Source organism: Aquarana catesbeiana, linkage group LG05, assembly GCF_042186555.1.
Source record: "Aquarana catesbeiana isolate 2022-GZ linkage group LG05, ASM4218655v1, whole genome shotgun sequence".
Classification (NCBI taxonomy): domain Eukaryota; kingdom Metazoa; phylum Chordata; class Amphibia; order Anura; family Ranidae; genus Aquarana; species Aquarana catesbeiana.
In genome coordinates this window covers 382,405,295-382,423,163 of record NC_133328.1, presented here as the reverse complement: position 1 = coordinate 382,423,163, position 17,869 = coordinate 382,405,295, and the positions used below count along the sequence as shown (strand labels likewise).

General features: G+C 39.9%; 1 protein-coding gene across 4 annotated transcripts in view; it reads right to left on the bottom strand.

The window, feature by feature from the left end:
* Positions 1-1,103: 1,103 nt before the first annotated feature.
* Positions 1,104-17,869, bottom strand: part of LOC141144914 (enoyl-CoA hydratase EchA19-like) — a 143,025-nt gene continuing 126,259 nt past the window's right edge. For 3 of the 4 annotated variants that reach the window (XM_073631022.1, XM_073631021.1, XM_073631024.1), the window contains one exon: positions 1,104-5,731. In XM_073631022.1, coding sequence (XP_073487123.1) covers positions 5,511-5,731 — 221 coding nt within the window. In that variant the 3' untranslated portion in view covers positions 1,104-5,510. The remainder of the gene's footprint in view (positions 5,732-17,869) is intronic. The other variant, XM_073631023.1, reaches the window with a different exon arrangement.

The following is a 17,869-nucleotide window of genomic DNA, read 5'->3' as shown; positions in this document are numbered from 1 at the left end:
TTGACAAATGAGACTGGATTAGATTTGTATACTACAGCAATGCTCTCAATATTTAACTTTAAATTTTGTTTGAATGATACCCTTAAAAAATGTCAACTGAATACATATTACACATTATGAACTAAGTGATTTGAGCAATCTTATGGATGTTCTGACATTTGTTATTCTGCAATCTCGAAAAATACAGAAAATGCTTGACCTGAGTTACCCCAAAGGATGCCCACGTAAATGAACACTTTTTTTCTTCAGAAATTCAAACATCTAGCAAATCTTGTCTATCTCGTGAATACTGAATAACCCAGAAAGACTCATATTTCAGTTGCTCATAGCAACACTCAAAGTCTTTACAAACTAAATTGTCTAAAAATAAATAATATGAACAATGATGATTTTGCAACAATCTATATTTTGCTCTACATATGCAGCCAGAAATTTTTAAAAACAAAATGAGAAAGGGAAAGTGGGATTAATTCACTAACATTTATCGCATGCGTTAAATGTCACGTGACCTTTTTTTTCTGAATATATTTAATATATTTCTCATAAATAACAAGGGTTGCATTAAATTTCGACATGAATGATAGTTTTGCAATTAATAATGTTTTCTAAAAATGAAGATTAATTAAAAGTCAATTCATCCATACAAACGAGGAAGGTGGAGGAATACCCCCTACTGAGGCATTGGGGTTTATTTACTAAAGGCAAATAGACTGTGCAGTTTGCAAAGTATAATTGCACTTGCAAGAGTAGTTGCTCCAGAGCTTAGTAAATGAGCAGAAACTCTGCTGACCTTCATCATCCAATGACGTGCAAGCAAAAATGTTGTTTTTTTTTTTATTTTCCTTGCACTTGATTGGGTATTCTTTGCAAAGTGAAGCTTTACCTCATTTACAAAGTCTTGGTGCAACTGCACAGTCTATTTGCCTTTAGTAAATTAACCCAATTGAAGCCTTAGCGTGCCCTCATTCACAGAACCATCTTCCTTTATTGTAGTGTGTTACAGCCTATTCAAAAAACATTTTGATAACACGATAAATAATATTACCGGTAATTTAGGTGCTAAATATCATAAAAAAAGAAATGGAAACACATTTGGAAACACATTTGTTAAGTAAGGCATGATTTATTTGACTTGATAGAAAGTAAAGAAAAGAACTGCATTCAATTTATGAAAAAAAACACGAGATATTTAAACCTTGTATTGACTCCAGTGTCTAGATTTACTATAGAAAAAGTCAGTTTACATCATGTTGTTGTCAGGTGTAACATACATTCTTTCATGTCAGTACCACTAAAGTAGAACTCTAGGAAAACATAAACACAGTATGTGACTATTACTATCATATACAGTATATATTGTACCTGTGTAGCTGGTAGAGACATACCCAAAAAGACTTGCAGCTGTAATTGCAGCGAAAGGTGGTTCTATAAAGTATTGACTCAGGGGGGCTTTTCACATATTTATTTGTAAAAAATCTTGAAAACCATTTATTATTTTCCTTCCACTTCACATTTATGTACCACTTTGTGTTGGTCTATCACATAAAATCCCAATAAAATACATTTACGTTTTTGGTTGTAACATGATAACATTTGGAAAATTTCAAGGGGTATGAATACTTTTTCAAGGCACTGTAAATGTCCTCAGGTGAGTTGAAGAAGAGGGGGGAAAATGCACCAAAAACGCATGTAAACGTGCATGCAGAAATGCATCTGGAGCGAAGACATTGTGGTGTGAACCGGCCCATACTGGGGAACCCTGACAGTCACTGACAACCAGCAGTTCTAGTACTAGAAGTCATTAGGACTTTCAGGAGCCTACGAGTCCTGCCACTGTCCCTGTGCTGTTTTACAGCTGCTTGAAGCTTGCCAAAAGGCTTTGTAAATGCATTGTTCTTATACCAAGCTGAAGCATGTGTGAACAAGGCCAAATGACTTGTAGTAATCTCTTAGCTGATGAGCAGGATACAGGTAACCATTCATTAACCACTTCAGCCCCGGAAGGATTTGTCCCCTTATTGACCAGGTCATTTTTTGCAATATGACACTGCGTCGCTTTAACTGACAATTGCGCAGTCGTGCGACCCTGTACACAAACAAACTTGATGTCCTTTTTTCCCACAAATAGAGCTTTCTTTTGGTGGTATTTGATTACCTCTGCGTTTTTTATTTCTTGCGCTATAAACATAAAAAGAGTGACAATTTAAAAAAAAAAAATGTCTGCTATAATACATATCCCCAAAAAATATATAAAAAAATGTATTTATCAGTTTAGAACGATATGTATTATTCTACATATTTTTGGTAAAAAAACAAAAATCGCATATATTGATTGGTTAGCTCAAAAGTTATCGCACCTACAAACTATGGGATAGATTTAGGGACTTTTATTTATTTTTTATTTAGGGCTGTGGAAATTAATGATTAATTCCTCAATTAATCGTTAATTTTTTTGATCGGCAGGCCACCTGCCCTGGGGCCACTTTAGGCCAAGCTGTGGCTGCAGCGCAGCGCTCCGCTCCCTCCTCCTCCACTATATGTCATACACAGTCTGCGGGCATCTCCCACTGTGTGTCTCGGAGCCGAGTGTGAAAACTTTGGCCGCGCTGTGAGAAAAGTCCCACCCTCCTCCTAGATCAGCTCGTGTTATAGACGCAGTTTTCTGTCTATCACACGAGCTGATCTGACTACTGACTACAGTGAGGCTGCAATTATGGGCATGGTTAGACTGCATTATGGGCACGATGAGACTGCATTATGGGCACGGTGAGACTGCATTATGGGCACGGTAAGACTGCATTATGGGCACGGTGAGGCTGCCATTATAGGCACGGTGAGGCTGCAATTATGGGCACGGTGAGACTGCATTATGGGCACAGTGAGGCTGCAATTATAGGCACGACGAGGTTGCGATTATGGGCACGGTGAGACTGCATTATGGGCACGGTGAAGCTGCCATTATAGGCACGGCGAGGCTGCGATTATGGGCACGGTGAGACAGCATTATGGGCACGGTGAGACAGCATTATGGGCACGGCGAGGCTTCAATTATAGGCACAGCGAGGCTGCGATTATGGACATAATGAGACAGCATTATGGGCACGGTGAGACTGCATTATGGGAATGGTGAGGCTGCGATTATGGGCACGGTAAGTCTGAGATTATGGGCACGGTGAGACTGCATTATGGGCACGGTAAGGCTGCAATTATGGGCAAGGTGAGGCTGCGATTATGGGCACGGTAAAGCTGAGATTATGGGCATGGTGAGGCTGAGTTTATGACGTGTTTTGTCCTAGCCACGCCCTGCTATGTCTGGCTTCGGCCGTTGCCATAACAACGGTGCTAAATCAGCTAAAAGTAGTTGGATCTGTATGTGAGTTATAATTAATCAAAATTAGTCGATTAATTGTTTTTTTTTTAATTGATTAATCGAACACGAAAATTTTAATCAGTAACAGCCCTATTTTTATTGTTTTTACTGGTCTGCGATTTTTAGCGGAACTGCGACATTATGGCAGACAATTCTGACCCCAAATTACACTTTTTAGGGGCCAGTGACATTATTACATTGATCAATGCTATAAAAATGCACTGATCAATGTATAAATGACACTTGCAGGAGAGGGGTTAACACTAGGGGGCGATCAAGGGGTTAAATGTGTTCCCTCAGTGTGTTCTAACTGTAGGGGGGATGGGCTGCCTGGGACATGACAGAGCTAGCTGTTCCCGATCACTGGGAACAGCAGATCTCTGAGATATTCCCTGTCAGAATGGGGATTTGCCTTGTTTACAATGGCAGATTCCCCTTCTGCCTCTGTATACAGCGATCGCGGGCAGCCAGCGGACGTTGAGTCCACCGGCCCCGCGGGCAATCTCACATGCACAGAGCAACGTACACGTATATCGGTTCGCACAGGAGAGCCGACCTTCTGCCGTATAAGTACGGCGACTGGTCAGCAAGTGGTTAAAGTATTATAATGTTCTGGTTATCAAATGTTTTCAAAAATGGCATAAAATATTTAAACACTAACTCATATTAAAGTATCTGTATGAAATCATTAGCTTTTATGAGCTTACTATGGGTGCAGAATTGCTACTACTTTACGCAATGATATTGCTGAACATTATCAAGTTTATAGCACACTATAATACATTAAAGTATATCTAAAAACAAAACTTTTTGTAGAATTGCATTGAGAAGTAAAATTTTTCCTTTTTTCCAGGCCTTCCCATCTCTAACAAGGACAAAGAGAGCAATACAAATCGACTCTGCACAAAAAAAAAAAAAAGTTTTGCCTTTACTCATACTTTAACCCCTTCCTGAAAGCTTTCATATTGTTCACAAGCACAATGTCCCATGCAAAGGATATCTTAATAAGTGTCCATTCTTTGAGAGCCAGCAACCCTGTGCATGACTGCTGGCTCTCAATCTGCCACCGACAGTGAGAGTCTACACTAGACTTTCTCAACCTTTTCAACATGGAGGAACCCTTGAAATAACCTTTCAGTCTCAGGGAACCCCTGTTAAAAATGGATATATCTACAACTCATGATACATTGGTGTGATGGTCAGTGGAAGAGTGTTCCTTACATCTGTGGTCTTGGGGAATAATTTCCCCCCTACAGATAGCTAAAAAGATCAGTGGTGTCAGTGGGAACTTATCTTAGAGGCAAAAATTGGTCATTGCTTAAGGAACCCTCTAGCAACCATTGGAGGAACCCTGGTTAAGAAACCCTGGTCTACACTGACGGATTGCGAACCGTGATCACTTTATGATAAAACTGGCAGAAAAGTGTCCAACAAAGAGACCAAAGTACTGCTTGGCTGAATTTTAAATGAAAGCGATAAACTCTTTTAATAATAATCCAAAATTATTATAAAACACAAGAGAAGAAAACTTTAATTTTGATATGAGAATAAATATGAGAATATAAAATGCAGGCCTCATGCACATGGACAGTAAGAAGCTGAAACTATGACCAGCGTGAAATTCTGGGTGATTTTCTACGCCCAGGGAGCCGGAGGTGCCATGTACAGCCTGCTCCAGAAGTGAATTGTTTGTATGTGGCCATACTCTTGTAAACGGCAAAACTTTGGTGAATCTGTGTTTTCCCATGCATGCACGTACGATATATATTCCTGAATGAGTAAATTTCCTGTTTAGTAAAATGTGTTGTACTAGTATGTGCTGGTAGATGCCGATGCATCATGAAAACATCAGCTTTTTTTAAAGCACAGCTGTGTACAGCCATTTAATTGTATGGCAGGCCGTATGAGGCACCTGTAACTCCCCAGGTGCATAAAAATGCCCAGGAATTTTACACTGACCATATTTTCAGCTTCTCACCATTCGTGTGCATGAGGCCCAACATTGTTTAAGAAAACTCAAAAGATACTAAATAATTAAAAAAAAAATCTTTGTACAACAGAATACATAATTGCTATGCATTACTTGAGCAAATTAGAGTTCACCTTTATTATAACATTACTAGTATAGACACAGGTTTATCTACAATTTTCCTTTTCTTCCTTCTCCTGCGCTGAACCTTCTGGCTCCAGCAACTGACTCTTCAGCAAGAACGTTTGCTCCATTGTCAAATTCGTATTGCATTGCATCTGTAAAATTGGCAGCATCAAAGGTACTATAGTAGGCAGAGGCTCTGTCAGCACGCATACATTTCTGGGGGAAGGACGATATCTGCTCTGCTAACTCAATAGCACATTTAAGTCCTGAAAAAAAAAAAAAAACATAAAATAAATGACACATTTTCTCTCTCAATCAATATAATCATAAAAGGTATAGGTGATCTATATACTGTAGGAGGTTTACAGTGGGGTTGATTTACTAAAGGCAAATCCACTTTGCACTACAAGTGCACTTGGAAGTGCAGTTGCTGTAGATCTGAGGGGAAGATCTGAAATGAGGGGAAGCTCTGCTGATTTTATCATCCAATCATGTGCAAGCTAAAATGCTGTTTTTTATTTTCCTTGCATGTCCCCCTCAGATCTACAGCGAATGCACTTCCAAGTGCACTTGTAGTGCAAAGTGGATTTTCCTTTAGTAAATAAACCCCAATGCCTCCAGGGCTGGTGCAGGGATTTTTGACACCCCAGGCAAAATCTAATTTTGCCTCCCCCATTGGCTTCACCCCTGACTCCACCCCCTTCGCCTTGGCTCTTCTTCCTCTAGCGCTGGCTCCAGTGCTGTGCTGCGCCTCTAATTACACTACCGGTCGGACGGAGCAGCTTCCTGAGACTGAGATAGTTACATGCTGCAGCCTGCAGAGCATGCAGACGCAGAGGGAAACCAGCGGCCGGGCGCCCCTAGGCAGCAATGCGCCCTAGGCGGCTCCTAGTTTGCCTAGTGGTAGCACCGGCCCTGAATGCCTCCAAAGGCTCCTCTCAGTTTGATGAGGCTACTGTCAAAGGGTTCAAAGGGTAGGCTCAGCAACCTTGCACTTTACATTGATTTATATGCTGCTTCTTCTAGGGATTTTTGAGCTAGAAGAAAATGTCACACTGCTGCTATGCACCATTCAGGATGGAAAGGAGGAAAAGTCTGCATTAGCATGCTGAAGATACATGACTGCTATGCACCCTTGAGGAGGAGAATGCAAAGTGGTACTGGGAAAAAAAACAGCTCACAAACTTTACTATGAAGCTCTATTGCAATTAGCCAATATGTATGAAGTTGAGGGCTTTAGCTTTATAAGTATTATTTTGGAAGAATACATTTTCCTTTTAGATCCATTGCTGCTGCTATGTTCAACAGTCAATTAAGGCCTATTGCCACAGATAAAAAGAGTCAGATGTTGCAGCCAAAGTGATCTGAAAAAGCCTTTTGCTTAAGAAAAGTTGAAATGAATATTATTAAAGTGCTGCAGCTATATTTAATATGTTTAGCTCATAGTACACATGCAAAATATGTGATGGTAGACTATGGTGTTGATGATGCTATCCGTGACAATTGTACTGTTCTATAACACCATATGTGAGTGGTATTTTTATTGAGCAAATAAAAAAATGACTGTACTATAGGAAGATCCTTGTTCCTTATCTTTTGAGCACTTGTGGGAACATGCGTTATCTAATGAGTGAATCTGGAAGCAGATGTAATTGAGTGCTTATTGACCTGTATAACTTATGGGCCAGTTGACAAGGTGAGCATGCACACCTGATGGTAGTGGAACATGGTGATATATTTATGTCAAGATTCACTGGTGTATCCATTTAAGGACTATAAGGCTGGGTTCACACTATTCCCTGCATCCAATTCGCAACACCTGGAGATTTTGACCGGCTTTCTATGGAGCCGGTTCACATATCTTTGCTGCGGCCGCGGTGCGAATTTGCACAGGAGCCCTGTGCGTCTTTTGGTCCGTTTCAAGCCCGAATTCAGCCAAAGATTTGGGCTGAAATTGGACCTGAAACGGTGAACGGTGACGCACCAGACCCCTGCCGCAATCGAAGATAATGTGAACCCCTCGCCTTAAGGATTGGTGAAGCGGGACTTCTGCATCTCTTTGAAGTTTGCACACTTAATTGGACTCTATTTCATCACTTTAACAATGTTCTGTTCTTTTGTCTGTGTTTTTTGGGGTATTGGACAATTTTTTGGTTAGTACCCCGTGGGGTATTTACCTTTTTGTTATTTGCTTTATCTTCTATATATTGTGAATTTTTGCACTATATGAATAAAACCCATCTATTTATTTTATATTTGATGTTATATGTATCACATTTTCAGTATTTATTCCACAATATGTGGGTTTGATGGGCTGGGGGGGTGTTTACTTGGAAATAATTTTTTTTGTCAAACACTTTTTTATTGTTTAGTTTATTATTATGAGATGTCCTTAACCGCTTGCTTACTGGGCACTTAAACCTCCTCCTGCCCAGACCAATTTTTAGCTTACAGTGCTGTCACTCTTTGAATGACAACTGCGCAGTCATGCTACACTGTACTCAAATTAAATTTTTATAATTTTTTTCACACAAATGGAGCTTTCTTTTGGTGGTATTTAATTACCTCCAGGTTTTTATTTTTTTGCTAAACAAACAAAAAAAAGACAGAAATTTTTGAAAAAAAAAAAACGTTTCATAGCTTATTATAAAATTTTGCAAACAGGTAATTTTTCTCTTCATTGATATTCGCTGATGAGGCTGCACTGATGGGCTGCACTGATAGGCACAGATAAGGCGACACTGATAGGCACAGATAAGGGGATACTGAAAGGCACTGATAAGATGGCACTGATGGGCCCTGATGGGTGGCACTGATGGACACTGGTAGGGGGCACTGATGGGCACTGGTAGGTGGTATTGATAGGCAGCACAGGTGATGAGGCATTGATTGGTGACATTTATAGGTGGCACTGTAGGCACTGATAGCTGACGATGGTGGGCACTGGTAGGCGGCGATGGTGGGCACTGGTAGGCGGCATAGTTGTGCACTATTAGGTGGCACAGGTGGGCACAGAAACCTCTGCAGAGGCTCTCCACGATCGGGACTGATGTCCCTCCCATAGCCACCGGTGATTGTCTTTTTTTTTCTCTTCACGCTACTAGCATGATTGGCTGACAGCTGATCACATGGTAGGGGGTCGGGATCGACCCCTTACTCCAATCTATGATTAGCCGAGTCTCATAGACTCGCTGATTACAGAGCGTGCAGCGTGCCCTGCAAGGGGCGTGCAGGCCGCTCGAGCACGGGAGGACGTCTATGGATGCCCTCCTGGCAAAGTAGGTTCCCACTGCAGCGGTCTTTCGGCTAAAGCGCCGACGGGAAGAGGTTAATCTATTTCCTAATTTATATGTAAATTATTAACATATATTATTAACATCTGATGACTGATTTGGTTTCTACCTATATTACTATCTTATCACTTTACGTAGTTGTTGCAGCAGCGCAGCACCACTTTTTGGTTACGTTTGCTTAATGTGAGAACACATTGGTGTGTTTGCAGCAGCTCGGATTGTCATTTGATTAGTAGTCATTTCTGGCTGCGCAGGAGAATTTTTTTCTTTATCTAGTGTTTTTTTTACCCTCAAAGTCACATAAAAAGAAGGATCCTCACCCTGCTGTAAAGTATTTTAAAAATGTTTTGGCATTGGTTGATTTCTTCATGGTTCACAAATTTCAGACTTTATGGTGCGTTCGACAAACAGCCCGCAAACACTGGAACATTTACTCCTAATTGATACACAGATTTCTTTTTTTATCTGAAACGTGTGGAATTAATTATTAAGGCAAACAATAGCATGCAAAGTGCTGTAATGTATAGACACAAATCTCCTTTTAGTTTTTTGCCCAACACGATCATAAAATTCTAGATCAAGTTAATTGGTTTCCCTTTAATACAAATCATGTTTTTTCCTGCTGAAACTTATGTCTCTAGTTTACACTTCATTATGTCCGTCTCCACCCGAACATCCTTTAGTAAGTATGACCTGCCAGGAAAAACATGCCAAGTGTCATTCTACTTTGCTTTTCGGTATATTCAGCAAACGCCACTTGATTTTATTAGCATTAGTTTTAAAGATAGCTTATTACCTGCCAACTAAAACAGTCATATTTCAATCTGAATAAGGGCAACAACATACTCGGTGCAAGGCAGCTGTAGTGAGACTAGAGAGACATTAGTCACCTTTTGGATGAAATGATGGTGTTTTCAGGAGGTTTGAGTAAGGTTCTGTTGTAATATTGTATACTTCATACATGATCACCTCCCTAGGCTCTGCTTGTGTACAAACTGTGTGCTTGTAAGCACAAACATTAGGCAGAAAATGTCTTGGCATTTACTTCTGAAACATTGCTCAGTTTGGCTGTGTGGGTATGATTTAAAAAAAAAAAAAAAAATTGATTAACTAAATATCCAACACTTATGATGAAAAACTGATTTTGCAAAGCATATAAATAATGATACAGACGAGTATTGGTTCTCAACCAGTGGCCCAGCATTTGCATGGGACTATCAAGTCACTCTCTATATGCTTAGGGTAGCTTACCATTCAAAACATCTTCAGTTTGAATAGCTGCAACATAGATATACAGTACTCTGCAAAACTCCAAGGAGGCCAAGGTATGAGGACTAGACAACCACCTACTCCACAGTTTATTAAAGGGGTTGTAAACCCTCGTGTTTTTTCACCTTAATGCATCATATGCATTAAGGTGAAAAAACACCTGTCAGTAACCGGCCCCTCCAGCCCCCCATTTTACTTACCTGAGCCCTGGAATTTCACACGCCGGGGACATGCTCTTCCTCTGCCCAGGGTTCTTGGCTCTTGATTGGATCGATTGATAGCAGCGCAGCCATTGGTTGCCGCTGCTGTCAATCAAATCCAATGACGTGGGCGCCGGGGGCGGGGCCGAGTCCAGCAGTCGTGTCTATGGACGCAAATGCTGGACTCAGGAGCGCGCCCGCAAGGTAACCTCCCTGGGAGAGCACGTCTCCTAGGGGGTTATCTGATGCAGGGAGGAGCCGCGAGAGCCACCGAGGGACCCCAGAACAGGATGTTCGGGGCCACTCTGTGCAAAAAGAGCTGCACAGTGGAGGTAAGTATGATATGTTTGTTATTTAAAAAAAAAAAACAAGCCTTTACAATCACTTTAAACATTTTCATTTTTTTCTGTAATTCAAAAGTAAGCCTATATAATGGAAGGGAATCATTAACCAGTTTGAGCTATAGGGACAGAGTGGGTGGGGGCGTCCCTTTCTAAGTCAGTAAAAGCACTTTTTAGCACAATAATACAATATATGCAGTAATCGTTTTGCAGATGCAGAGACAGACAATTCTCCAAAGATGCCCTTAAGGCAGTTTTATAGGATGTAACACATTGGCAGGTCCCAACACAGTGGAAATGAAGGAGCCCACTCTTTCCCAAAATTGGTGAACCACTGGACAGGACCAGAACAGCATCAGTTCATATGTAGGTTGAAACACAGTCAGTAACTGAAACAGAAACAGCTGTGTAGGTGGTTTAAAACTGGGTGAGGAACAGCTACTAAGGAACTCTGCTACTAAGGTGAGGTTGTCGAAAACAGTTTAATGTCACAGGTCATATAACATGTCAAGACTGAACACAGCAACAAGACACAAGGTAGTTATACTGCATCAGCGGGTCTTTCCCAGGCAAAGATTTCAAAGCAGACTGGGGTTTCAAGATCTGCTGTTTAAGCTCTTTTAGAAACACAAAGAAACAGGCAATGTTGAGGACCGTAGACGCAGCAGTCAACCAAAAAACCTAATGCAGCAGATGAAAGACACATCATGCTTCCTTCCCTTCGACACTGGAACATGTCCAGCAGTGCCATCAGCACAGAACTGGTGGATATCAGCAGGACCCAGGTACACCCATCTACTGTCCAGGGAAGTCTAGCCAAGATTGGTCTTAATGGAAGAATTGCGAACAAAAAGCCATATCTCTGATGTGGAAACAAGACTTAGAGACTCAACTATGCACATAAACGTAGGAACTGTGGTGCAGAAAAATGGCAGCAGGTGCACTGTACTGATGAATCAATATTTGAAGTATTTGAGTGTAGCAGGAGGCAGTTTGTTTTTGCCAAATCTGGGGCACTGGGCAACAGCCTAAATTAGTTACCAGCACAAAGCCAATAATTTAATACAAACTACGTCTGACCTCACAATATATCAGTGAATAACCCTAGTATAAGTGATTAAAAACTCCAATTATTCCATAAAGCAAATGTCTAGGTATATATACTCAGGACTGCTAGGAGAACAATCATAGAGAAGAGAAGATAGAACATATACTGTTGCCAGAGAGCAGATACGGCACAAATAGAAAGAAATATTAATCTTCCTGGCGGTATTCCCGAGTGTGGCTCGGGGTTAAATTTCAGTACCGTTAGTGGTGACCCCGAGCCACACTCGGGATTGCATCTCAAGATCCTGGTCCAGGTTACTTACCTTGTCCCCAGGATCCTGCGATGTCCCCCCCTGTCTGCGGGCTGTGTCCTCCGCCTGATGCCCCTGTGTGCCAGGCTCCGTTTCCTGAGAGTGTCGCGACGCACAATGTACTGATTAAAGTGAAAGGGAGAAAGCGCCTTACGGTTCTCTTATTCGGGAGTGACAACAAAAAAGGTGCTGCTAACCAGAAACCAGAAGCTTACCTTGCAGTGGTGATGACAACATAGAAAACTAAAGCATTTAGACAAGAAAATTGCTTCTGAAACTGTCGTTGTACGTGCTGCCTCACTCCCTCTATATTTGTGCCAACTGCTGCCGGGACCTACAGTATAGATTCCCATAGGTGTCTCCTCTCGAGCGCGATCCCTCTTGGAACCACAACAAGCAGCCATTCAGAGCGTCGCACACTTAGGCAGTAAATGCATCCAAGTGAGCGATTACCGGAAGAGGATCCTATTGGACAATCTAACATGCTCTCTCATCTGAGTGGACCTGATTCCATCATTGAAGATTGTAAGTCGTGAAGCCTTCCATAGGCTCCCACCACAGACCGGAGACAGCTTTAACCCTACCGTACAAACGGTGAAAGCCTATATGACTCACCGCCAATGGCCAGTGAGTCCACCATTTCTGGTAAGGGCATTTTATTTACTCCCCCTCTTATTGAATATAAGAAGAATTACTCTGGATGTGAATATATATTGGTGTGTGATCTGCATATAAGCCCTGTGACCATCTCCACGCTTGGATGAACTGTTCAAACCCCAGAGACTTACTCTGAATCCCATTTATTTTTATGGGTCATTTGTACACGTTAATATTGGTGTTTATGGTTCTATGGGACAGTTTTAACACAACCACACGTTTAAAAGAAATATTATTCTTAGATTGTATTTTTTATTTTTATTTTCACAGGTGCTGTTATAAGGCCTTTTTCCTCTATGCTTGATTTATAGTATTGGTTAAATTCCAAGTTTACATATGGGTGAATTACACTGATGTTCACTTTTTTGGTTATTTTTATATATGTAAGCGTTCTTTACTTAAATATAGAGCTACACTTTTTATTTTCTTATCCTTATACACAATTTGTCTAATTGTTACTGTTGGCTGCTTGACATGATTGCGTTGGCGCAGCAGTTTTTTCTTTTCTTTTTTTAACATAGAAAACTACTTTGTGTGTGAGAATAGATAGAGGAATTTCTCGGATGGGTTCTAAAGGCATTTTTGGAAGAATTGACAGAACCAGGTTGAGGTCCCATGTTGTCACAGGTGGAAGTAAATGTGGAGAGTGAATATTCACCAAAACATTTTGGGCCAATTTCAGGTGGCTGTTGGGTAAAATAACCATTGATAAATATACCCACTAGAATATAAACAAACTGAATGAATGATATAGGAAATTACCAGTTCACTAGAATATAAACAAACTGGTAAACAAAAGGAGCACTAGAGTACACGTTTTAATATTAGGAGATATAGAGATCTCATGCACAGTTTCACCATGCAACCTAAACCTTTCTGTACCCAATAACAAAACACACAGTATCCGTAGTGACTTGCATTGTTATAAACTACCATATAGACCCTAAAGCATACTAACTTCACTTAGTAAACTAGAGATTTGTTCAAATTCCTTTTGGTTCATGGTGGATTTTTATGTTTTGAAGTTCGAATTCCAAATTCAAACCCCACTAAAGAAATTTGCACTGCTTTTTGTATTGGAAAAAAAACTACAGAAACATGCATTATAGAAATAATAAGAGCAATATTGTTTACCGCGAGCTGCATAAAATTCAATTTTGGAGTTTCTTTGACACATGCATTGACAAGAGAGAAAGCATTACAGTTAAGGAGGTTAGACAATGGGGTTGATTTGCTAAAACTGGAGAGTGCAAAATCTGGTGCAGCTCTGCATAGAAACCAACCAGCTTCCATTTTTTTTTTTTTTGCTGAAGTTGATTGGAACCATGCACAGCTGCGCCAGATTTTGCACTCTCCAGTTTTAGTAAATCAACCCCAATGTATCCTACCTTATTCTCTTGTCAAATTTGTTTATTGAATTTTAACAATTAGTATACATAAGTACACGGTGGCAGCAAAAGAAAAGATCACATATATGGTAATAATATTGAGTTGTAGTTCCAACATAAACTAAAAGTAGTTTAACTAAAACAACTTTAGCATGGATCATTGTATAAGGGGATAAAACCAACTTAGACCAGGTTAATATAAGGTGACCTCAGATAAAAAAAAAAAAAAAAAGGTCTTAAATATTATCAAGAGTATAGTTTTTAAATAAAAAAAAAGAAAATTTATTATAGAATCTAAAATCTTATACTACATATTGAAACTTTATACAATTGGTATAATGATAACCAAGGAAATAAAAGTTCTGCTACCAGAACTATATAAAGAGTAAATTGAAAGAGGAGATAGAGAATAGGGGAAAAAAGTAGAAGAGAGAAAAAAAGATAAAAGAAAAAGTAATCTTAGGTAGGAGAAAAAATAGATAGGGAAGAAAGAAATGAGAGGCAGTAGGGGTCCGCAGGGTAGTACATGGTAATAAACACACACCATGAATGCAGGGAATGGAAGTATAAATCGAGATTACAAGGTCTTAGTAGGAAAGCATCAAAATTGGAAGGAAAAAAGTGAGTCACCCAGGGATTCCATATATTCTCAAAGTTGGATATTGTATCTTGAGTTATAGCCTCTGTTTTGGCATGGATCTATGCTTGATTGACTCTATTTTTAGTTTCAGCAATTATTAACCTCCCTGGCGGTATGATTATTTTGGATTTTAGGTGCTGAAAGCGGTAGAATTATTTTGCATAGAAATTTGGCGTTTTATATTGTAGGCCTGTAATTCTTAACAATAACACACTTAAATATGTCCAAACAAGAATCTAGTAGATATCCCGGGTATGATGAAGTTTGAAACACAAAAAACATAAATTATAATATAATAAATAAATATCAATAATTTAAAAAAATAATAATATAATAATAATAAAATAAATTACCCCACGATTCACTATCGCTCAATTCTGCAAGTGTTCTAATTTACTATCGCTGTTTTCTAGCTGGTCTAAAGCCACTTTTGATGTAAAGGGACACTTTTTGGTTGCTATGGACAATCTCCAGTTTCCAGGCAGAAAGAACAGTATATATAACATAAAACTGCATGCAGGGCATAGGCCAAAGCACTGGGGACAAAAGGGATGTGAAATAATTTCATACAGTACTGTAATCTGTAAGATTACAGTACTGTATGTGTTATGATTTTTACATTTTTTGAATTTGCCGCCAGGCTCCGCCCCCGTGCGTCGCTCCGCTCGCAGGGAATGGAGCCTGGCACAGAGAGGCTTCGGAGGAGACAGAGCCCACAGACACTGCGGGGGACATCGCAGGATCCTGGGGACAAGGTAAGTAAAGCCGCACCAGGATCCCGCAATGTAATCCCGAGTGTGGCTCGGGGTTACTGCTAATGGGACTGAAATTTAACCCCGAGCCATACTCTGGGTAACCGTCAGGGAGGTTAAGAATGGGGATTTCCAAGCTTTGGTAATTGTTTGTTTAGCAGCTGTAGTGATTTGTAATAAGAGTTTGAATTGGCGGTAAGAGAGAGTGGCCGGTTTTAAGTTTAAAATTGCTATTGTGGGATCAGGATTGATAGGGATTTCAAACAGTGTTGAAATCATAAGAAATACATGTTTCCAGAAGATATATTTAAGGCTATAGATTTTTGAGAGTTAATAATTAGACCAGATACGTGGGCAAAGTGATCAAGTTTACTTATAAGATTAGGAGCAGAAAAATGAGGGGATGACATAAAGATTAAGATATCATCAGCAAATTGGCAAAGTTTATGTTGGTGATCAGCTAAATCTAGACCTTTAATAGAGGGATCAGTACGGATTGATTGAGCAAGGGGTTCAATAAGTAGAGCAAATAGAAGTGGGGAAAGTGGACATCCCTGAAGCGTACCCCTACAGATGTCAAATAGGTTTGATTTATGTCCAGCATATTTAACATAAGCTTTGGGATTTTTGTATAATGAGGAGATCCAGCTAAGAAAATGAGTACCAAATCCCCAACACTGCAGGACAAAATGTAGGTAATTGCACAAAACTGTATCAAATGCTTTTTTGATCTAAAGATAAGAGACAGATGGGTATTTGTCGTGATTTAGCTGCTTGAATTAGTAAAGTAGTCCTGCATACATTATCTGCCGCTTGACACTGTGGGATAAAGCTGACATGGTCTTCATTTATTAAAGAACCTATTATGCTATTTAAGCGGGTCGCTAAGACTTTTGCTAGTAACGTAATGTCAAGGTTGAGTAATGATATTGGTCTATAGTTAGAACAACATGTATCTTCTGACTGAGGTTTGGGAATCATTGAAATTATAGCCGTTAATGTTTTGGGGCGAAAGGATTGATCGTTAAGGAGACAATTAAATGTGTCTGTTAACATTGCGTCTGTAAATCCCTCCTTTGCACTTCAAAGTATTCAGATCGCCGGAAACGGCGATTCTGAATACTGTATATTTTTTAAAAACCGGCACCATTGGCAGCCAAGTAAACAGTAAGTGACGTTGTGATGTCACTTCTGTGTTTACAGAGAGAAGACTGGAACAAAGCCGTTTCCGGCTTCGTGCCAATCTGTCTCTAGCTGCCAGAAGTGGCGGATCGAGGATCGGGTCTCCCAGTGAGACAGGAGGCCCAGTAAGAGCGACGGAAGGCGGTGGGAGGGGGGGATGTCCCCTCCCGCTCCTCCGGGATAACAACTGAGCGGCTTTTAGCCGCATCGGTTGTCATCCCTAGATAGCCGATCGCCCGCTCTAAAAAATGGTACTGGGATGATGCCCGCAGCTGCGGGCATCATCCCGGTATAACCCCCTAAAGCCGAGGCCGCATATGCGTACGCTCAGCGGCAAGGGGTTAAGAGAGTTCATTTAATTTCGATAGCAGTAATATAGGAAGTTTGATTTGTGAAAAAAATTATTCTTCTAAAGTTTGATCTAAAGATCCTTCCTTTTTATATAAGGAGGTAAGGTGTTTTTGAAAGGTGTGGAGGATCTTTAATGGATTACTAGTAAATGTAACATGAGATAATTTCAGTCAAATCGGTTTAAAGGGGCGATTTTGTTTTTTAAGTGCTCGGGCTAAAAGAGTGTCTGGTTTATTCGCTTATCCTATGTAATTTCATAGACACCTTGAAACTCTTGAAACTCGTAAAGAATATATAAAAAGTTTTGTGTTGTCTACTTTTTTGGTTGCACAGGTTACCTCTACTCTAACATGAATATATATATAAACAGTCACGTCATGTCTAACTCAAATCAAATATTCCAGGGACTTTTTTTAATAATGAAAAAATATGAATATGTTTTGAAAGTGAGTAAATTGGTGTGATGCATTTTACTAAAATAATTTCTTCCTGGTAGCAGCTTCTATGAGTAATGTTCGTCTCTGGCTCCCGGGTAGAGAAGCAAGCATCTATCTTGGCAACATGCCAGTGGTAGTGAATGGTCACATCCCATAATTCACCTTATGACCATCAATTTATACTGTTGTCAGTTGGCAGAGTACTTTTCACTAGTAAACATGGCAGGGTAGGAGGAGCAAACGGTCTATTGAATGAAAGACCTTTCATGTAGAATATTACTTTATTAATATTGTTAAAAAAAAATGTATATATTAGTTTTACACTTAAAATGTAAAAGACTATTTTGGAAAATATTACAGAAGTGTGTTCTGTGTAAGAGGAAAAATAAATCCTTTAATATAAGCTTCACAGTATTTGAATTCTTTTGTGGCAGTGATGAGTCAGAGTAATGACCCAGCTTGGCACTGACAAAATATTAATGGGAGGCTTAGTGTAACTTAGGACAGCTGTTTGCAGAATGGTAGCTTCTCTTGTA